Source organism: Zerene cesonia, chromosome 18 (assembly GCF_012273895.1).
Source record: "Zerene cesonia ecotype Mississippi chromosome 18, Zerene_cesonia_1.1, whole genome shotgun sequence".
Taxonomy (NCBI): domain Eukaryota; kingdom Metazoa; phylum Arthropoda; class Insecta; order Lepidoptera; family Pieridae; genus Zerene; species Zerene cesonia.
This window is the reverse complement of record NC_052119.1, coordinates 3,291,830-3,316,187: the sequence shown is the minus strand read 5'-3', so window position 1 is coordinate 3,316,187 and position 24,358 is coordinate 3,291,830. Positions and strand designations below refer to the sequence as shown.

General features: G+C 31.7%; 1 protein-coding gene and 1 long non-coding RNA gene across 2 annotated transcripts in view; one reads left to right on the top strand and one right to left on the bottom strand.

Annotated features, from left to right (window-relative positions):
- LOC119833813 (spondin-2) overlaps positions 1-23,029 on the top strand; it is a 26,061-nt gene extending 3,032 nt beyond the window's left edge. The window contains exons 2-8 of the mRNA XM_038358000.1: positions 8,936-9,183; positions 17,232-17,431; positions 18,932-19,036; positions 19,258-19,437; positions 19,627-19,844; positions 20,348-20,529; positions 21,043-23,029. Coding sequence (XP_038213928.1) covers positions 8,997-9,183; positions 17,232-17,431; positions 18,932-19,036; positions 19,258-19,437; positions 19,627-19,844; positions 20,348-20,529; positions 21,043-21,254 — 1,284 coding nt within the window. The 5' untranslated portion in view covers positions 8,936-8,996 and the 3' untranslated portion in view covers positions 21,255-23,029. The remainder of the gene's footprint in view (positions 1-8,935; positions 9,184-17,231; positions 17,432-18,931; positions 19,037-19,257; positions 19,438-19,626; positions 19,845-20,347; positions 20,530-21,042) is intronic.
- On the bottom strand, positions 11,590-14,160 carry LOC119833815. The gene is made up of 3 exons (XR_005287976.1): positions 14,085-14,160; positions 12,449-12,652; positions 11,590-12,134 (listed from the first exon to the last, which is right to left on the bottom strand). It is a non-coding gene; the product is annotated as an uncharacterized LOC119833815 (long non-coding RNA).
- Positions 23,030-24,358: the final 1,329 nt, after the last annotated feature.

Genomic DNA, 24,358 nt, shown 5'->3' with positions numbered 1-24,358 from the left:
AGATTCGAAATTCAAATGTAATATTTTTTTATAATTAAGTGTAACAGTATTTATGGCCAGACTAAGTATATAAATAAGAACTAGTACTAGTATACTTATAAGCACTCGTTAAGAAAAATCTTATTGACCGTTATTGCTAACGAAAAGCTATCTCAAAGCTTTAAGCAAAATTTATCATATTTAAACGCCATAGAGAATTTTATGTACGGCGCTGAAAAATTAAAATTTCCCTGCAAGAATTTTTTTCAATTGTGCAAAAAAATGTTAGCGCTCTGCCTCCATTAGGACCTGACACACACAATGATTTAGTACGCCCCAGAGAATTATTATGATCATAATTTTTGCGCAGTCAACTTTTAACTTTATTGTTATTGCTTTGAAACTTTTTTTAACGTTTTGCAGCACATGTTGCCTGGCATGAAACGGAGTAAATCGGAGTGAATCTGATGAAAGTTACTACTGTTTCAAATGTTACATGCATAATTACGTCATAATTTATATTCATACTGTAAAATATTGAATGGTCTACTGATTCTTTATTAGCTTTTCGCCCGCTCGCCGGATAAGATAGACAATCCCGGGGCTTTCTCCGCATAGTTCCCGTTCCTGTGAGATTGCCAAGATAAAAACATTTAAAATTTATATTATTAGTATTATATTATTAGATTACTAGTATGGATTTTAAAAATCATATAATAATATAAGTAATATTTACCTGAGCTTCTTGCGTGTTTATAAATTGTTTTATACATTTAAAAACAATTCATAAACATGCAATATATTATATAAATTGTGTTTTTGGTGACATAAAAAGCGCGATGCATTATGAATATAGGGTGTGTTTATTACGTTTGGTAATTTGAATCAATCATTAGTTTTAACAAACTTAATAAACTTAATGAACAGGTTTAACAGACTCACAATGTAGTTTATATGAGTAAAAAGCGACATATTATTGAACGTATATTGTATTATTATTCAAATGACTATTGATGGATCATACGTGTCAATTTACGCTTCCATGCTGAAATCGTCAATATAGCAATAAATTTCCGAAATATTTTTATCTTTAGTGATTCAGCAAATCTCACGTTCGGCATACGTAAATAAAGGCTTCCTCGTATATGCTTGTCACGCTCAAGCGCCGTAAAGCGCTTTGCAGAAATTGAAAGTGACTTTGCCTGTAAAGTGTAACGACTGAAGCGCTGAAATATCAATTTATTCGGATCCTTCGAGTGTTAGCGTTGACAGATGTTGGAAATATTAAAATAGTTTCTGCGATTTACATTATTCGATCAGTTGATATTATTTTCATGAATATTTTATGTAGACGAAATAAATTTTTCTATTATAGTATTTTTATATATTGTTATTTATATACCATTAAACTTTTAAGATTACAAGGTGCTTTTAACCTGAGAATATCTCTTTTCACGGAGTTTAGATGTATGCAGCTATCACACAATCCCACAATATTGGTGATACACTGAAACCAATTATATTTAATCTGATTTATTTATTTATTATTACAGCTCACTGTTATTATTTATTTTATTAGTTTCTTTAAATATATTATTTGTTCCCAATTCCCATGTTAAACATAACAAAGGGACAATTATAATTCCGAAACCAAGACTGATGAAAACCTTTTTGAAAACGATTGAAAACCTATGAATTAAAATAATTTGTGTATGAAAATACCCTAGACCCTCATAGAAGGATACAGACCGAGTTGGAATATCAGTTGAAAGTTTTAACATCGCATTACAATGTCGAGCCAAAACAAATTAAGGATCAAGCAAAAAGCTAGTCCTTAATGTACAAAGAGCAATGGTGACTCAGCGGTTAAGACCTCGGATTTAAAGCGTAAAGTCGGGGGTTTGAGGCTGGACGAGCGTGCAAGAAAAAGAATATATTCCATAAATCATTCATAAATATGCTAAATATGTATTATTTCAAATCACCTGCGCTCGAGTCGGTAAAATGAATCGCCATGTCAAAGAATTAAAGATTCGATGACATGTGACTTCTGCCAATCCGCACATGGCCAGCGTGGTGGATTATGACAGTGAGAACAAATGAGTTAATGATGATGATAGAGATGATGCATCTATTAAAAGTACAGTATTAAAAATACACAGATTAATAATAATCAAATATTGAATATAATTATTTAGCAAATATGACGAATGGATACTGTAATAATCTGATATATTTTGTTTTTATAATAAATACCCACCAGTCCCCTTCGTATTACGTTCTCTAAATAATAAACACGTTTTATGTTACCTTAATACTCTTGTCTACAAAAACCTGTTTTTATATACACATATAGAAGCACTTTTACAATAGACAAATCAATTGCAATTTGATAATTAAGTATAGATCTGAAATTATTGTGACTGCCGCTGGGTGTCCCGATTATTTCGGATAAATGGATATAGGTTATTATGAAACAGGATTATACCTTCTTTTAAACCACGTATAATTTTAAAATTTTACTATATTTGTAGAATAAACCATGTACATACATATAATAAAACAGTGTAAAAGCCGTCTATACATTGAATGTACTAGAAAATAATTGGTGGGGGATTAAAACGTTAATAGAGCCGTGCTCTCGTCGTGCTCCAAATAAAATTGTGTCTGTTTGTAGGTTTGTTTGTACACGCTAATCCAGAATTACAGATTTGAATGATTCTTTTTTTTTGTATGGGTATTAAGTCTGCGCAACATGTATAATATATTTTTATAATATATTTTTATAATATATTTTAGAAACTGGAACATCTTATATGGATCCGCAACAGAGCACCTAAACTATAGAGATATAGAAATTGTGTCGTAATAAAAATTGTTACACGTGATGAGCATTTTCGGACGTTTTCTGACGTTATAAGAATCGAGTTGTTGAAATCAAAGCTGTCAAAAATTTCAGTTTATGGTTATAAAATAACATAATTTACATTAATATTGCTTTAACAAAGATCAGCAGCGCTTCCTGCCTTTGTATATTGGCTCCATACGGAAAAACCCAAATATGGTTTCTTACAAGTTATTTGTAATACAATTGTTTATTCAGCACTCTTGTGGTCCGGTTCGAAATTTAGAGAAAAGTATTATACCTTTATGTAAAACTAATTTGTTGAAGTTTCCAGACGTTCACGCGGTCCAGTTGTTCAATGAGGTTAAGGGGAACTAGCTAGTCTAGTTAATAAAAACTGAATTGTGTAGATGATAAAATAATGCTAGAAACCGCATTTTTCTACCGTAAAGTTAAAGCGACATTTGATAAATTGTATTCAATGTAATGCAAAGTTATTTTCTGCATATAAATATTATTTTCACGGTTAGTAAAAGCGTAGGGGACAAACAAACTTATTTTAAAGTATATATTGCGTAAAACACCTTTCAGCCGTTACTATGACCTATTTCGAATCTATTTTCGGGCTAGCGTTTATCTAGACGTGTAGATCCGCTTTGATGCGTCGCCATAATGAATGAATGTATATTTTTAAGAAAGGAACAGATTGATGGGAGGGAAATAAATATAAAACTTTATTCATGACTTCAAAAATTTATCTTACAAATTAAATCAAAGTAACAAAATAAATTACAATAAATTTTTTGAATCTTTAAAATTAAATTACATCTTACCACTATAACAATATGAAGAAGGTTCTAACAACTGAGCTACCACTACTCCGTTATATTATGTATTAAAGTATAAATTTATGAATAACATAACCTTCAAGGCATCTGCCACATGACCTGAAAACTAATTTAGGTCCAACAGACATACAGACGGTTCGGTTAAACTAATCCCAACGGAGCGATAATATCAAATATATTTTGGTAACAAAACCGACGGAAACCAAATAGATAGTTAAATGATCCACAAACAACATGACAATGCTTTTACTATTAACAACTGATGGACAGTTTCAATCACGCGAAGGCCTTCCACAAATGGTTTAGCATTTCGTTTATTTATATAGATTCATACTTATGTGTATTTAAGTATCAATATAAATATTAAAAGTAATAATGTATGGATTATCCCACGGCTAGGTCTGCCATTCGGTTTAATAATACTCTACATCTTTTGATGTGTGGTCTTTAATCTACTTTCGTGTTTCGTTTAGTATTTTTTTGTACAGCGACGTTTACATTCACTAGTAGCTGTATTTATTATCCAATAATTATGCCACATCCTGTATATTTGAAAGTAATGAAGGCTAATTTCTATTGTGTTCTATTGTGGGAGTCGAGCACGCTTCGGCACGATTTGGGCCAGCTCGCACCGGAGAAGTACCACACCCCCACAAAAAACAGGCGTGAAATAGTGGCATGCCACTGTGTTTCGTCGGTAAGTGGGGGAGCCGGAGGCCATTTTCCTTTTCCTCAGCCGTCCCAGTCCATTCTATTTTTCCAATCGTTTTCTTTTCCTTTACCTCTTAAAAGAGGGCAGCACATTCGCAGAGGCACTACCTCAGCGAATGTTGATGGACGGTGGTGATCGTTTACCATCAGGCGAACCACCAGGTCGGTTGCCCGCAATGACATAAAAAAAGGCATCCCTAGTGTCCAAAGCTTAAGACTATCTTACTTGAATGAAAGCGATGGGAAATTTTAATATCTTTATGAATTAAGAAAATTTTTTATAAAGATGTATATTCTATGATTGTGCTGCTTAATTTATCCCTTTCAATTTATAGATCATAGTGGACGTTACTGAAGCGTTTTTTCTCGATTTAATGTGAGATTTTTTTTCACATTCTCCACTAGAGTTACTAGTACTTACGGGTACATTTAACATTAGATGGACTAGCTACTACATTGATTGTTCTGCCATAAAAAATCGAATTTAATTTTAAATTACTTGTAATAGGTATTAAATTATTGCTATGTGGCTGTCTTAAACGAAAAGTTGTTCTTCAGTTATCACTTAAAAATAATACATGACGAAATAATGCAAACGCCAACAGCGCTTAAGTTTAACTTAAATTTTAAAGTGCACCCCTGGAGTAATATCGTGAATTGTTAAATCTTCATTAGACCGCTATCCTCACGAAACTTACTGGGAAGTTCAATTTTATTAATTGAATTGTTTAATAGTTCGTGGTTTGGAGTTAAGGAACGCTTAACTCTATATTTAAGAAGTGTATCTTGTTGCTGGTTTATAAATATCTATGAACTTATGTGCGTTATTTAACGATTATTCGGGTGAAATGGATTATGATTATTTATTCATCGTGATTATGTCTTATGGTACGATAGCTTTACAAACTTACAGCTTACTAATACCTAACATTAGACATAAATTAGAACGTGAAATAAAAATAAATTTAATATGTTATTCATTTGAGTTTATAACTTCATTCTTTTAATAATGTTGTTCAGATCGAATTTCAATACAAAAACTTATAAAGACACGTCACTTTTATTATGTATAATATAGTGATATATATTTCCACGAAATAACGGAATAGGCGAAAATACCCCAGGGGACTAAAACAAAGGGGTTGATTCCGTTGAATACGGAAAACCAAGGTAAATTGACGGAAAGAACTTGAAAGTTCTTGGAAATAAATTATATTACGAGTCATATTTAATCAAGATAATGAAATACAGGGAAGAATAAAAACGTGTATAATATTGTTAAAATTTTTAGTCGGTTTAATTGATTGTCAGAATATTGTAAAATATATTCAACTAGCTAAACCCCGGTTTCACCCGCGTAAGTCCGTATGCCGTAGGAATATCGGGATAAAAAGTTGCCTATGTGTTATTCCATTTGTCCAGCTTCACGTACCAAATTTCATTGCAATCGGTTCAGTAGTTTTTGCGTGAAAGAGTAACAAACCTACACATACACATACATCCATCCTCTCAAACTTTTGCATTTATAATATTACTAGGATTATTAAATTTGGTAAAACTCCATCGGATGTGATACATTTTAAGCTTTAGTGCTTTATCTTTCTTTATCTATCTATATATATAAAATTCTCGTGTCACAGTTTTCGTTGCCATACTCCTCCGAAACGGCTTGAACGATTCCTCTGAAATTTGGTAAGCATATTGGGTAGGTCTGAGAATCGGCCAACATCTATTTTTTATCCCGATATTCCTACGGGATACGGACTTACAGACTTACGCGGGTGAAACCGCGGGGCGGAGCTAGTTTAATATATATTTTATATCTGTGCTATATTTGCTTAAGTATATTTATATTTACTCGCCATTTTTTATTTCTTTTATCACGTCCATTCACGTTTCATATCTATTCGAATGAACCTGTCATAACCCTGATTGGGTAGCACGTGACCCGAGTGGGTAAAACAAAGAGAACAATGGAATGATACCTGAAGGTGAATTTCTATGGCTTGTGCATAGGGACAATTAATGGCGTGCTGTTTTGAAATTGGGGCGTGTTCAAAATTTTGCACGTTGTTCTAAGTGTAGCATAAAAATTTGCGGAAATTGGGCTTGAATATGAAAAGGGACTTTAGAATAATATTTTACCTCTTAATTATTGAATGATAAGGTTCATTTTAGCGCTACTCTTACAAGAAGTATACTGACATATTAGTGTTATACTTTCAGTCGGAGCAGTGGTTCCTAGAGCGTAAAAAGATGGAAGAAAAGTTGAATCTCCATATTTAACAAACGGTATAAGATTTCAATAAAAATTCGATCTATAATCTATAGAGCGACGTTACTGGGCTTATCAGAGTCAAATAATTGAAGTGGATATTAAGTCAAGAAAAAAACACAGTCCAGTATTAAATAAACTTTCTATATACATTAAAAAAAATTCTAATGTTAAAATAATGTAATAAATTAGAATAGAAATATTTTTAACACATTTTAATAGCAAAATACAACTCTTGATTTCGTGTTCTTGGCATAATTCATTACTGTGAGCGCTTATATCTGTCAACCGCTGTTTGCATACAAAAAAATTGTTTGCGATATAGGTACTGTATATATTATAAATTAATTAATTAATAACATATTAGGAACTAGCCGCATCCCGCGGTTTCACCCGCGTAAGTCTGTATCCCGTATAATATCGGGATAAAAAGTTGCTTTTATGTTATTCCAGTTGTTTAGCTATCTACGTACCAAATTTCAGAAATCGGCTCAGTAGTTTTTGTGTGTAAGTGCAACAAACACACACACACATCCTTACAAACTTTCGCATTTATAATGTTAATAGGATAGTAGGATAGGACTAGTAGGATAGGATATACCGATGACATTTTTCATAATCTTCAACAACCACGAATCAATTCATCTATAAAATAAATATTGTTAAACGATATTCTCTAACCTACATTTATGATATGTACTAGCCTTATCGATTGGTAGCAAGGGTCTTTACCCTCCTATCTAACCGCACTTTTAATATATCATGAAGTTTCATTCACGTCACGATACTCTATACCGTAATTGAATTGTTCCTTGTAAAATGTATTGAGTAAAACCCTTGAATTTATCGACGAAACTGCTTCGAATTTTGTAAAGAACATACCTTCAGTTTTACTTGGTATTTTCTCTTAATAATCTTATTTCTTTCATAAGTAATTTAGGGACTTACTTATATAGTAAGAACCCATTTTTGTACCTCAAATTTGAACGTTGACAAAGTGATTACATGTTATTAAACCCTTGTTATATATCCTTCATTGGTAATTGTTATGATGGGTACATCAGAACCTATAAATATAGTATTATTTTGATTAAGACAATTTAAAAATGTGATAGGTTTATAATGGCGTTTATAGCATACATTATTCACAAGACCTCATTCGTCCTGTTATTTTATTTATGATTACAAACAAAATACTCATTTAGTGTTAACTTTACACATAAGCGACAAGTTTTACTGGTCGATATTTTTTATGATAAGCAGGTAATCAGATTTCTGTATCCTATTAGATGAGATTTTTTTCTAGTACCCACTGGGAATCAAACCACCACAGGATCATTTGATTCTACGCCTATAGGTAAAGATTTAGACGATAAGAAACTTATGAAATAATTTGTAATAGTCAAAATTTTGCAAAAGAAAAATGTGAAACTACATAAATTGTAGATACTAAAAAAGACGAATAATAAACATACATGAAACATAGATTCGCTGATGGTTGGCAATAAAGATATCTGTCCATAATATTTAGTACAGGCCAAGCTTTCATTAGCAAATAGGCACCTGACAGATGTATGGCTAACGTCTGACATTTGGCTGGTCTTACTAACAATCCTGATGTTGATTCAGACGCTATCACCTCAAAGGGACCAAAATAGAAAGGTCGTTAACCTTTACGTCACGGGAAATCTCTGGCCCAGATAGAGTAAATATTTGTTTCGATTTCTCAGAAATGGATCGATCTTAATTTTAATAAAAACAACGGGGTTATAATTGAACTGTCCATTCATTTAATTTTATACGCCCTCGCTAGAATAGCTTTGCGTGGGCGTTTGGAGATCATCTCAATGAAATTAATTGAAAATATTATCATAGCAACCGAATTCGTTTTTTAAGTGCTATAATTATCTTAAGAGTTTTTGCAATTATAGCTATATGAAAGACTCTGACAGTTACCTCTTAAATTTTACCGTTTATTCAAACGAAAACACATAATTATACAACACTATATTTATATTAAAACAATAAAAATGAAAAATTTTAAACTTGAGTAGGAGTATTATAAAAATAACTGAATATTCATATAGTTTCAATTATTAATTATCTTAATTTGTTTTTATTTATTCTACACTAATGATTTGTTTGTTCATTTGTTGATGTATATTACTAACGTTTTAAGTTTCACAGCAACATTGTTTATTTCAGTCAATTACATCACATATTCCTATACGCTATGCTCAAATTAAAAATACTTAGTAATATTTTCTTTTGTTACAGCTACGGGGAGGCCTGAACAATGGCTACCTAGTGCTGAGCCAGTACATCGATACTCGATAAAATGATGTGGCTGGTATTCCTGCTGCCCGCGCTGGTCGCGGCGGCGCCATCACCTAGTGATGTCGACACTTGTAATCCGGATAAGATGACGGTGTATAAAATGGTATTGCATACGTATTGGACCAGGGAGAAGTTCCCGAAACATTATCCGGACTGGCGACCCCCGGCGCAGTGGTCACGTATCTATGGTAAGTTGGGTTTATTGTTTATTGTTAGTATATGAAGATTTAATACTGCTTTTAATTATTAGCATTTGTTTACTATACGTATGTATACGTATGTACTAGCGTGTCATGATTATCAATGAATAGAGAAACGTGTATGTCATATACATATACTTAACGAGAAATAAATTGATTTTATTATTAGGTATAATAAAACTACAATTAATGAAACTTGTATTAAGAATGAATTTATTGTTCTACATTATGTGGTGGTATTCTTTGGCGTTTGTTATCCCATTAACGCGAATAAAATAGTTATTCATTTTCTAGTTCACTATACTCTGTCACCGCTCTTATAAAATCTAATAAATTTTGAAGATACCAATCAAATAAACTCCTTTTTTTGTGCCAGAATGAACAGTTGTGAAAGTGTGAAATGAAATATTTGTCTCTGTGATGATTACGAAATTGGCTGTGCACTTCGAAACGAAACTATTTCAAACTTTAAGTTTTGAATAATATTTCATTATTGTGAACGCTGCGGGGAGAGTTCAATAACAAAATTTCAGATGAAATCTTTTCGCATAAAAGACATTTAAATTGTGTTAAAATAAACTTCAATTCGCAAAATTTAAGTGTTCTTCAAATAAATCGGATTATTCATTAGGATAGTTATTGGAGCAGGCATGTCCGCTAGTCAAAATTCTGTTAACATGAGAAGTCAGTAATTGGAAAACACTTTATTGTCCAATGCACACACATAAACAAATAACATTACTTAAATAATCTTATATACAGAAACCAGCGGAACATTTAGATATATAAAAAAATCTATAACTTCTTAATTAAATTTCGAATTATTAATATAGCACTTTACCTGCTTGTATCTATTCATGCACTGCCAATTATTACAGTTACATATTTTGGTTGAATAATACGTGATCACGCTTTCCTACAGTACTTTAAAAATGCGCCAAAATCGATTTACCAACCCTAAAAGGGTTTGAGAATGGGATGCCAAAAGGAAACAGTGATAAATGAATTGACCACACGGTTCTTATATTTACCTATGAAAAAAAAATGTATTTTATGACAACGTACATTAAGTACCTACTTTACAATAAACGTCGTCTAACTAATTAATTTTAGCAATAAAGTTTAATAATTGTAAAATTACGTTATACTCACGATATGCTTAAAATTTGTTCTTATAATGAAAATACATGAAATTTAAATTTATATCCATTTAATTTATTCCATAACACTAAAGAGTCTAGACTTGTATAAACAAACCGATATTTAGGTCAAGGGTATTCAAATTTGTCAATATTTATATAAAGTAGCACTAGAACCTACGTCTAATAAACCTTAAATAGGCGCGCAATGGTTTTATATAAATAGATGATTTATAAACATAACAAACAGTTCACTTGCATAGAAATAATTTTACGTATGTTTAAAATTTTAATTCAATGTAACCCATCAATTATGTCTATCAAGAATGTCAATTACATCGGAATTTTCAACCTTTGAAATACAAACTAAATAGTAATGTTGTACCATACTGCATCCGCCCTACACGATTGGCCAGAAGCCAAAACTGACCACTAAAATAGACACTTATCGATAGTGACAGGAAACAAGATCACTACGCAACACTATTGTGTTTCGGGAAGTTGGGAACAACACTAATACGATGGACTAACGTTGATTGTAAGTTTCTTGAAGAAGGAAATAAATTGAAACTTAAAATGATGTAATAGGGAAAACAAATTGGGCCCCAAGTCTGCTTAAAAGTCTATTTAAAAATGCTTCAAATGTCTTCCAATTTGTTCGTGTTCAGAATGGTTTGACAGATTTGGTAGTCTGCTATATAATATTTATGATCAATAGTGTTCCATTGAAACACAATCGAATCCAATAGAATAGCAACTAAATTCCCATAGAAATTAGGTCATGGTATGTTTTCGTTGGCAACACTAAAATTGACTCATCTATTGCAATTCATGTTAAATATAATTACAACTACGGTTTGATTTCTGCAAAATACAAATTTTATTACTATAAAAAAAAAACAAAATTGAATTGTAATTGACTGTCAATTGAATCGTAATGGTATGCTTTTTGGATAGCAGACTTAGCTCTCTGATCTGTGTATCACCAATTTTATTGTAATCATCTTCTACAAAGAGTCCATTCAAGAACAAGAACATAATATCAAACAATGATATTTAATTATTATATAGTACTATTTTATACAGATATTTTAAAACTGTATAATTATTATATAGTACTATTTTATACAGATATTTTAAAACTAAAACTGGTAGAAAATATAACTATAAGTGTTTATTTAGTTTAAAGGTCTTTGGGCTTTGGCCATTAACCACCCTTCACTTCCCGAGGTCTCTCACTCGTAGTGAAATACACGTCCGTAACTAAATGTTGTGGGTCCTCACAACAGACTGGGTTATTACTCCCCATTATGCGACCCGTTTAGTCATTTGTCTACTATATGACTGTATTTAGTAACCTATATTTATGTACTCATACAGTTTTATGTACACAAAGTTTTATGTTTTAACGCCATTAAAATTCGCTATAATATATATCTAGGTATTGTATCGTCAGATATATACAGTTATGTAGTAGAGTAAGATAATATTGTTAATTTCAACTAAACATCGTTCTCTAAAAGTTACTGAATATTCAGAAAATCTCAGCTAAGTAGCTTGTATAAAAATATAACAGATAACCAACCGTCATAAATTTAATTAAGCTTCAATTATATACCCACATAAACTTTTCCTTTATGCTAAATAATTTACTCGTAAAGCCAACTCCTACACAGATGTTAAGAGGTGCCCTTATCTGTGACTAAAACGTACCAAAACTTTTTGCCTGTAGGTGCTCTTAAAATAACTTTCGGTTGCGAACTTCGCTCGTAGGTCAGGTTGCTGAATTCGCCCCAAATTCTGTAATATTCAAAACGACTTAATTAAGACAATATTAAAAATTAAGATAAAATTTAAATGAGGGACCGTACTTTATAACTAATATTATTGACCATCATGATATTTTCATTAGAACGATGAGTTTTATGAAAATAACAGTATATAGTTTATGCCATTACCAAAACTCAAATCTCTTTTTGAAACACCAGTTATATATTACAGTTGACAAAATATAGCGTTAGTTTTTAGTAAACAGTGTAAGTAATATCAAGCAGCAATAAACCTGTTATGATAGAACTCAATGCTCCACTTTGATAAAGTTATTATGACGTTACCTGAAGTAAACACGCCCAATTTCTTCACGAAGTCACAATTTTTGACGCTCGCCTTTCGTACGCGTATAAAAGCAAACAGTGGAAAATAATCCCGCTTTATTTGGATATAAATTGTACATCTTAAGAGATTACCCGTTGTTTGTCGACGCCTACATGGCCCAGGAAATTGCTCTTGTTTCGTCATTCGATCCACTTTCAAGGGAGCTGTAAATTGGAGGCATTATTGAGGAGGCAATTTCGGCGCCACACGATATTTTGATGAGGCGTGTGGCACATTCATCTACGCGTAATGATGCGAAAATGTGAGAGATTTATCTCATGCAATTTGAACAGCTAGCATTAGCTGTAATATACATAAAACCACAATTAAAAACTTGGTTCTTAGAATAAACTTAGCAGAAAAAGTACTTAAACGAAGCTTAAGATAAAAATCACCTTTGAGATCTCTTATATTTTTTTTATTTAGCTTGTTCAAGATATTTTCTAGAACGTAATAAACGAAGCATGTTTTTATGTTATCTTAATGATGTACGGTTTTATTTTTTAGTTGAATATAGTGAATAGTTCATGTTTAAGAATTTCCGGAGGTAAACGCGTCTGTGTAATTATGAGCTTCAATTCCTTTTACATAAAGTTCAAACTTGATACGCGTAATAAGATAACTTCCTAAAAATATGAAAATAAACATCGTTTACTAGACGGTAATTAGCCAAGCGCCACCAAAGCTCGGGAATTACATCACAAAATGTGTCATACGAGGTACTTTATCGATTATTCACTCGGTTGGCAACGATTCAATTGTGACTAGATTATCGCATTTCATTCGATACCTGAACGAATACGTGGAAATACACTTAGCACGGCTTTATTTAAACTAACGACACGACTAATGTTATTCGAGTTGGGAGTTTTTATTTTATTTCCATTGCACTTTGATTTCTAGTGCACATCCTGTGAAATATAATTATTTCTATATCGCTTACAATTATACTACACATATAATGATTAGATTTAATATTAATATACAGAATTATGGTTAAACTGAAACATACGTAGGTTATCTTTCAGATGTAACATCTATAAATATTAGCAACATGTTTGAAAGCAAATTCACGTAAAAAGTTAACAAAAACTGTGCTGCACATTTAAACGAAAAGATAGTAAATAGGATAGATCCTTTTTACTATCTTTTCGTTTAGATTACTTAGAAGTACAGTAGCAAAAACTACAGCTATACAAATTAATGCTATCGTTAAATAGATTCAGCTATTTTTCTCCGGAAAAGAAATTAGGAAAAGAGCTTTGGCTTGGCAAAACAAGCCCATTAGTTTAAGGTACGCATTCTTAATTGCTTTAGTTGTACGTAGAGGCTTTTTCAAGTTGCTGGAGTTCTATATACTCATTTAATACGGAACTTCACTGAAGGAAATTATATTTATTTTTAATGTACAAGTTTTAAATTTCGCCAATTTGTGAAGAATAGTTTATGCTGCTATTACTGGAGATAGTGGAGATAATAAGATTTTTTAAAGAATGTAAACAAACCCAATATTTTATTACATGCAAAGATAATAATTAATAAAAAAAATCAACCGCTGTTAGTTATATTAGCGTAATTAAACTCAAAGATAATTACCTTTGTTGGAAATAAGCCTTGCAATTTGGTTGTGTAGATATTAATCCGCCTATTTGTGTATAATTGTAGTTAGAGTGGAAATGATCGGTTTTAATGCCAATTTATATATGTTCCGATGACACATCAATACCGTAATACCACTACATTTATGATAGAGAGTCAGTTTAAATGCAATATGACACGGACAGCATGATGATTAAATGCCAGCATGGTGCCGACCAATCAATTATGTATCTTGCAGTTAATCAAGAATTATTATAACGTATCTATACAATATAGATTTAAAAATACCTTTCATTTTGCCTAGTCTATGGGTAATTTATATGATATTTATTTGCTCGTCCAGTTTCAGGGAATTAATTATTGAATTTATTAATTATTATTAATAACAGAATGTTTATTTTAGCAATGTCATAGTAAAGTTATAATCAAAGACTTCTTCAGACTATTTATATGCGATCTATATTAACGAAATGAACATAAATGAATCATCAAACTAATCTAGATTATAAAGGAGAAGAGCAGATAAAGTATTTTAAGATTAGTAGTTTTTACATTAATGCATTTATTCTGAGTTTTGTAACACGGCCAACTGGCAACGTGCGGGTTCATCAACTCCTGACTCACTCTTATGTAAACAATCATTACAATTAATGGTATTCATTCGATTGTGCGACCTTTATATAACATTTGTTTTATTTGCATTGTTTGCGTAGAAAAGTATTTCAATGTGTATGCAATAGTTTTCTACGCAAATTATGAAATTTAAAATTGAAACAATTAAATTGTTTTTTTTTACATCCTAAAAATATTGTTTTTGAGATCACTGTATTCGTCGACTTTGTAAACTTTGCATATATAATATTATTAGAAATTCATTTTAAACATTAATATTATTCTGTCTACGTATTAAATTAAATTATTATTTATACCTATTCTCTATGTATTTAAAAATTAACGATTTGGTTTTAAGCTAATTATACGTAACCGTAGGTATAGGATACATATTTTTTAAAGATAATTTCATATTTTATGTATCTCATTTCCTCGATGTTCGCCAATCCAGTGGAAATGTAAAAGCGCTTAACCTAGTAAGCTCTCTAAATGAGTCGTTCATTTTTACGAGCAAAGTATTCGATGCGCGGCGACGTGTTCCGCGAAATAGTTTCTAGGTCAGATTGACTCGGACTAAATTTATTTTAAGAGAAAAATGACTAACAAACTACGCTAAAAACAATAAAATTACTTATCTACGTGAACATTTTGCACGTCTTGTTTACTAAATTGGATTTACGATTTGACGTAGACGTGAGTAATCTTATTGGAGATTGCTTTTAAAATAATCATACTTAGGGAAAATGAATGTGTATACTCATATGAATGATGTAATGTTATTAGTAAATATACAGTATAAATATTCATTGTTTTTGTTTATTTTACTTTGCATATTGGTATAATTTACCTCCTCTGATTTTGTCCAAAGTGTAATGTCATGAGTTTGATAATTTAGTAACGAATATAATAAAGATTTATATCGTATAATATTATATCATATATGATATAAATAGATTCATAATAAGTATTATAATACTCATTTTTCCTTTTTTATTAATTGCTTCGCTAATATGTGTGAAAGCTCTAGTCAATCATTATTATTATATATACATTCTGCGATCTTTTCTAAAAAGATGTTTACTTGTTCTCTTTTCCGATAAGGGTAGCTTTCCCGCTATTAATTTCAAAATGTTGCTCAAATCTTTTCTTTTACACTTTAACAAACTTGAAATGAAATATTAGATGGACTGTGAACGGGTAGCAAATTGCTTCGTAAACATAAAAGACACGAAAAAATATTAACGGCGTTTGTTGAGATCAACGAAAACTTTTAATCCGTTCCGGCCCCTGCTCTTTTTGCCCGAGTGTTGATCTCCAAACTTTTTACACTATCGGGTTATTTTTCCCTAACTTCGAAGATATTTCATAATTTGTTGAGGAATTTAGTTGTTTTTTGTTTCGAACGGACGTGCCTCGGAATCTAGTTCAGTGTAATGTAAGGAATGTTATGATTTATTGATTATTCCTTGTTGTTGTAATAACTTATAATAGTAGGTACTTAATTATGTTTTATTTTTAATTACTTTCAATATTATGATATTTCAACATTGTGTCAAATACACTTTCAAACTTAATAATTTATCTATTCAACTTCGTTTCGAAGCACTTTGAAACGTCATAATATAATAAAATAAATATTTACTACTGGTTCAGAAAGCAGTTTCTACAGAGAAGGGCCGGCAAGAAACTCTGTAGTTGCACTTTTAAAATCATATCAATGTTACAACATTTTACATTCAAAATAATCATGCCCCGAGGTTATTAAATTATAATCAATAAATAAACAAACGAACGACTAAAGAGCCCTAACAACGGTTATAGGTTAGTATTCCTTTGTAGGTTCAAATAACACTTTTAAAACATTGTTACTCACACTGTTAAAACACTTCCCAGGCAGCTTGGCGGTCTAGAACTTTCTCATCGATACTGCAGACGGAAAATATGTATCGTATCGTACGTATGTAAAGATAGGGTTTTCTATGTTTTATAGTCTATTACGATAACTATATATCCAACTTCTGAGATGAAAATTTAACTCTTATCCAAAGGGCCTAAAAGTGAAGTTGTCAGATTGCATTTTGTTTATGACTGTGGGACTTACTTTGACGTTCAAGTAGAAAACAAATCGATGCATTTATATAGACTAGCGATCCGCCCCGGTTTTTTTTGTTTAAAGCACTCAGAAATTACGTATATATTCAAAGCTAAAAGATTTTTTAAATTCCAATATAATTAGCGTGTATAAACAAACAAACAGTCAGTTTTATATCTATAAGTATAGAAAGTACTTGTAGATAAAGTAAAATTTAACTGTAAAAAAAAAATTTTTGATATTATGATTAATTTTTACATTATAAACAAAATACACATAAAAAAAGTAAAGCTCATATTCTGCCTTTGACTTAACGACTATGAATATTAAAAATAAAACCTTTCTGTGATTTGTTCGTTTAATACGACATGCTTGGTTTCAAATTCAATCCAATTTTTTTTTTTACATTCCTCTTACTAATATTTCTCAATGTTTCACAGGTGTATCCCACAGCCGGTCCTACACCCTATTCCGACTCGGTCGCAGAGTATCACTGCCAGTCAAGCAATTCGCGGAAACTGGCAGATTGGACTCCCTCGGCTCCAGCCCGGGGACACTGGATGTGTTCGGGGCACCTGCGATTGGACAAGGCACTGGGCGCACTGAAGCCGAATTCTTTGTAGATGGCAATCATTCTAGGGTGAGCATGTTTTAACAATCATATTTCCAAGTTCAAAGTCAAGTTTATCTAGTCAATGTTTTGAGCCTTGAATTTATCATGGTATAAACATGGTTTCCATGTTCATTTCCAAATTCATGTTTAAAAACCTTTTCAAAGATTTAGTATTTTCTTGTGTTTGATTTTACGCGAGTATTATACATTTAGAAATTAAACACTTTTTAACGGATTTTAAACGCGATTTATTCATTATATTATTAACCCGACGTTTCGAACACTTTACAGCGAGCGTGGTCACGGATTTTCAAAGATTTCTTTTTATTTTCCGTACACTCAAGATTTATTATTACGAACTAATTAACATAATTTTAAGGGTCTTTATTGCGGATTAGAGAATAAACCCTCGTTAAATATGGCAAAGCCACTGTATTGAAAATATTTAATGACGCCCGAAATGGTTGATAATCTTCTTTTAAGCTCTACACCATTGGTCTTAGTATTTTAACTTTATAAACATACAATGTTTTAATAAGCTTATTATAAATTAACAATTACCCAAAATGCTTCCCCACTTTGCATATAAGCCACTTATCCTCATCGAATTATCAACATCATTATTTACAACCAGCATTAATAAACCGCGAGCTCGTAAATATAATGCAAAGATAATTAAAATGTGAATGAAATCGTATCATTTCCATGAAACTGATAACGATAAACGGACAACAATGAACAACTGATACTTTGCAATTAAATTCCCGTTACATAAAGCTACCGAAAATATCGTTTTTCAGCACTAATTAATGCCCCGGAATGCAAACAATAATTACACGTCAGTAAAAAAGCAGGAGTCCATTGAAAATGGAGCGGTAATAAAAGGGGAATTTATCGCGATCGCAGCCATTTTATTGCCAGTTAAGACTAATTTTTGTTGTTTACTGTTTCATTGCGTACTTTTTATTTGCGTCCATTTGTCAATTCGATTGGAAAAGTTTGGATGATAAATGATCTAACTTGACGCTTAATTAAGCTTATATTGTCAGTGGGACTTGTTAGCATTATCTCGTTTGTAAAGAAAAGCCTCCTTTTTTATCGGTTAATATTCAGAACGCCTACGGTTTATTTGACAAAAAAAATCGTTAAAAAAATATCTATGAATCAGATGAAACTCGACTACCAATTTATCTTTCTTAGAGCTATGGAGAATAAGCCCGTCTTCAGAAATGGTAGAATGTCACTTCAAAGGGATGTCACCGCTGTCAAGAACATAAGCTGTAATAAAAACAAAATATTCCTCGCCTTCCTGAAGTATAATGGGCAAAATGATTTAGGAATACGTTTAAAGATTTATGATTTTAGATCGGAACGAAAGTTATTCAGACGATTACCATTAAAATGTATCGTCGCCTTTTATTGGATAGCCATAAATTTACAAATACAGACAATTTCGTTTTATAGAGGTTGTATATTACTTGATGTCTTCATAGATATGTACAATACAAATTACTATTTCCTCCCAAGGTATCAGTCATGGCTAGAATGATTCCATCACCGGATTGGTTCATCGGAGTGGACAGTTTTGATTTGTGCGTTGATGGCAACTGGCTGGATAGTATAACGATTGAGGTGAGAATGATAGCTGTATTATTTTAGTTGTAGTTTACTTTACCTCTCCGTAATAAAGATTAATAGCTAATTAGTAATCTATTCCTTCCTTATTCGTTGATTGCATTTTATTTATTGTTTTATTAGAAATACGAATATAATACTATAATTAAAACAGAAAAACGAAAATAATAATATAATTAATAAAACACAATATTATAATTAATAATTAATTTAATTAGGTTGATCCACTCGACGCGGGTACAGACAACGGTTTCACATTCACAGCACCGAACTGGCCGACGGCTCCACAAGGAGTGGCGTACCGCATAACCTCGCGTTACCCCTCCCACCCCGCCGGATCCTTCTTCTACCCGCACTTAAGAAGATTACCTCCGATTGCAACGTTTCAGTTTATTAAAGTAAGTAAACAATATCATTTCTCAAATATATTGTATTAAAAGTAAACTTATTCAATACAATTTCACTGTATTAAATAAGTGCGTATATTATAAAAAGAAATAAGAATTTCTAGACCTACGTTTCCTCACCACATGTGCTTCATTTTATCACGACCTATTCATTTCAATTAAACAATTACTCCATTGTAGCTGCGCGAATACGAGCTCTCCGAAGTATTTCACCGTGACAGCGACGACCGAAAATACGATGTGCTCCAGTTGGATAAATTAAACCATAATAGTATCGATGTGCTTGACGGCAATCGAGCTCTTTCTATTGCTGACGAAGTAGAGAGAGCTGAAGCACCCAGAATCTACGCAGAAGGTTCATTAACAACGCCGGATGGTGCTTATTCCTATTATTCAATGTGAGTGTTGGTTTATAATTAATTAATAGGTTAATTTTTTATAGTTTCATTAGAACTTTAGACTGATTGATTTGGGTGATTGAGGGTGATGATGATTCTTTCTTTATTTCAAAGCTGACACCACCCGTGTATGACAATTGTAATTTGGTATAATCCTGACGATTTAAAAGAGGTTTAATTTTTGCTTAAAATAATTATTAAAAACAAACGTTTGCTACGTAATATCATATTCTAATATATAAAATTCTCGTGTCACAGTTTTCGTTGCCATACTCCTCCGAAACGGCTTGACCGATTCCTCTGAAATTTGGTAAGCATATTGGGTAGGTCTGAGAATCGGCCAACATCTATTTTTTATCCCGATATTCCTACGGGATACGGACTTACGCGGGTGAAACCGCGGGGCGCAGCTAGTATCATATATGATTTTATGAAGAAATAGTTCAAACAGTATCACTTAGGATTATCTACACAATGAAATCATTTAACCAAAACCTCTCTAGAACGAACAACGCGAGCACAACAGAAGAGCCGAGGTCAGCCAATGAGCTGCCCACATCTGGGCCCACGGCTAGCGAGCGGTCCGCGTTGCGCAGCTTGGCCCGGCGGTACAGAGCGAGGCGCCGCCGTAAAATGCGAGCCGATAATACGGACCCAGCTGAGAGGAGAAAGAGAAAAAGGACAAGTGCGTATCCTTCTCTTATCTCTTACCCCATATAAGCGCATTGGCACTAACTCTGGGAATGTTCATGGGTGGTGGTGATCACTTCAAGCAAACCATCAGCTCTGTTGCCCGCAATAACAAAAAAAAAATGAATTGTGCAACAGGTCTTAATAAAATTTAATAGGGCTCGTGTAAAAATTTATGCTACCGTAAGCAAACAGTATAGTTTGGATTTTGAATTTAGAAATAGAAATACTTTTATTTGCTACCACTTAAAGTACAATATACTGACATCTAAAACAAAATATAAAAAGCATTAATTTGAATTATAGCTACGTAAATCATATGAATTCTAAATTGTGAAACGTATGTGTATTGTTAAAAATACAAAAATTATGAATAAGTATGAATACAAATTTATTCCATTAACTATAATTGCACTAGAAAATGTAACAATTTTCATATTTTCTTTGTATAACGGAACTTAAAAAAAAAAATTATGTATTCATAATAGAAAGCATTGTTTTTTGATAGAGCTACTTGATTGTCGAGTGTCGGACTGGGGGCAGTGGAGCCCTTGTCGAAGTGAAGGCGGCTGTGTCGGCTCTGCGCTACGAACAAGAAGAATAATCCGACGACAACGAACCGGCGGAAATCCTTGTCCGCCTACAGCACAATCTCGGTGGTGTGCCACCAACTGCACTGCGGCACAACCGCAGGAAGACTGGCGAAATAACCTCACGTAATTTCGATCTATTCTTATTTCAAACGAATTATTTTTTTAAGCGTTCCTTTTGTAAGTGGCCAGTAGTTTCTTTTCACGCACATGTTTGTTTCTTTCACAACCTTTTTGCGTTGGCATCTGTACTGTCCGTCCAAATATATTTCATTTCGATTCCAATCTCTTTATGAATTTTCGTTTCAATGTGAGTTTGTGGTGTGTAAAAATATGGTTAAAATTGCTGTATAAAATAATTTAATAAGAGATGACTGTCGATGTTCGGTATAGGTAGACTTCAATTGTTTGCCGCTGTACCTATAAGAGCTTTTTCTTATTATTTTTGTTTGTCAATTAATGTTAGTACTAAGAATATAATTAAGTTCAAACATTATCATGATTATTGTATAAGATATCCTTGTGTTACCCACCACAGTCTTTCATAATTATTTTTTACAAGAAATAACTCTATATAAAGTTATATAATTGTATTTTAATATAATTAATCCTTCTTCGCTTCAGTACAAAATTATTATTATCACATACAAATAAAGAGTTGTTTAACTATAATTTGTAACAATTGTAAAAATGCACTACAAACTAAACTTTCGACTATCCATACCAACAACGCGCTGCATACTTTTCCATTAATACCATAGACAATTAGATAAGTGTTGCTATAAATAAAAAATATACAACCTCGTTTGCCTTCGTAATAGTTAGAAATAGCTAGAAATCATAGTAATATCAATAGTCCGCAAGTGGTTAGTCAATTAGTACTATAGGACGTTAATCTCTAAAATAAAATACATATCGCTTAATTCATCAACTTTGTGACAGTATTTCAATAATAAGCATGTAGACTTGTTTAATGTGGGATATATGTGAAAGCAAAGTCGCGTGTCAGTTAAAGCAATTTACATTAAAAATATTTAATATTACTGACTCATATATTTCATATCTTTAATAATATAAATCCTATTTCAAGCTTTATCGTTTTTAAAACAAATATTTATATGAAGATTTATGTTCATTATTAATTGTGGTATCTAATTATTATTCGAGTACGGTACTCAAATAATACCTAATATTGTATTATACTTATATATTTAATAGAATGTTTGAAGGTATTAATACTGAAACTTAACTGGTATTCCAAATTTACTACACGCGAGTTTTCTTTCATTTCAAATTTCAGACATCCGTAAATACTCCAAAGATGCAGCTTTTATTTTTAATACATTTAAACGTTAAGTAGATAAGTTTATATCTAGCGTAAGTTACAATCAAAGCCTTCTGTGAGATAAACTTAGATTTGAACTCTATCTATAACATAATTGAGGTTATATGCTAAATATAAAGTGTTACGTAGAACTTTCTCGACTACTATGAATATCCCTTATTTTCTTCATGATAAATGAATAAGAAATTTGGGAAGAAATATATTTTATTATGTACTGATGATTTTTTTATTTAAGCCAAAGATACTAGGATATAATTTTACCTTTCTACCTAATTATCGTATCAGTTTCTGATATTAAATTTGAAGTTTTATTTAATCACTATATGGCCTTGAATGGCCTATGGAATGTAAAGCAATGTTATTAAAATTATTCATACAGATTACGATTATTGAAATATGCTATTATCATTTAATATTAATGCATTATAATTGTATTAATTTAGTCAGAGTTATTGCAGCAGTTAAACGTGGAAACCATTCTGGAGCCAAAAATTGTTAAAATTAGCGTAACAATTACCGAGTATGTGTATTTTTTACAATGTAAATTATTCTGATTTCGATAATAAAATGTCATAAAGTCAATAGAGTTTTATTTTAATACCCATGTTAGTTAAGTAACGGTAATTTTTTTAGGTAAGATTGTTTGTTTTTTTTTTAAATAAACAAAGCATATTATTTAATAAGGTATTTTCCGAATTATACCGAAGAATAATTGTGCCACAATTATCTTAATAAGCACATTGTATCCACGCTTCTATTCCTCCATATTTCCATCTCTTCTATCTGAGAATTAAAGACTTTGGTTTTATCAGTTTCTAATTAATAATATATAGCTTCATCTAGGGTCGTAGCTATCGCCGCACCGGCCGTATAGCCGTAGCTGTCATCAATGATACCGAGCTCCTGGGTTAATGGACCCCCTTAACGTGTTTTTCAATCTTTACTCTTTCTATGCGCACCCAGAAAATTTTGTAATCCTAAGGCACGCTACTTATTACGAAGATTCTTAAATAAACAATTGATAATAATTAAATTAATCCCTTACAGAATACGATATATTATTTGTACAACTTATAGGGCAAAAATTACTCATTTATTTGTATAAATAACAGAATAAAATAGGACGCAATGTAATTAGTTTTTAGGCTACCTAAACCTTATGGTTAAAAGTTAACCTTCAACCACTATCTTACTTTCAAGCAATAGCTTTTCGATTTTAATTTTTCAAATAATTTAATATCAAACTGTAGAATATTATTTCCCATATTCGCAAACATCTTTTAGAATTATTAACTGTAATAGATATTTATATTTTAAAATGTAAATAACCTTTATAGAGCATTAAGTGGGACATTATCGCAATCACCTCTGTATACGTATAAAACACGGATGTAAGCAAGTAATATATTTTACTTTATGGCACAGATTAGAGCAAAAAATCCTTTGGCATGCAAAAACGCTTAGGGTCATGGTTGTTGATATAAAAATACGCGACCCCTGTACAAAAAATAAATATTGCTGCAATTTTCCGCCCGTAAAGCCTTTGAGTATGGTCCAGTTATATTTGAAATTACTTTTTGATTTGATAATGTTGATTCATTTAAAGAATTCCCAAAATTTACAAAAGGTCAGTAGAACGCATTTGATAGCAACATTAAAAAGAAAGTTATGTTAATAATTTATATTGAATATTTTTTTCCTATATTATTTGCATGTAAAGTAGGTAAATATAGTAACTAATTTTGAACACAAGTTCAATATTATACAACATAAAACTCCTACTTTTGGGGAATGGCACTTTTTCTTAGACCTATTGTGGCGACCAGCTGACCAGCCGCACAACCGGTTCTGCGTGCCCTTCACCCCCTCGCCCGCGCTGGCCGTAGCGC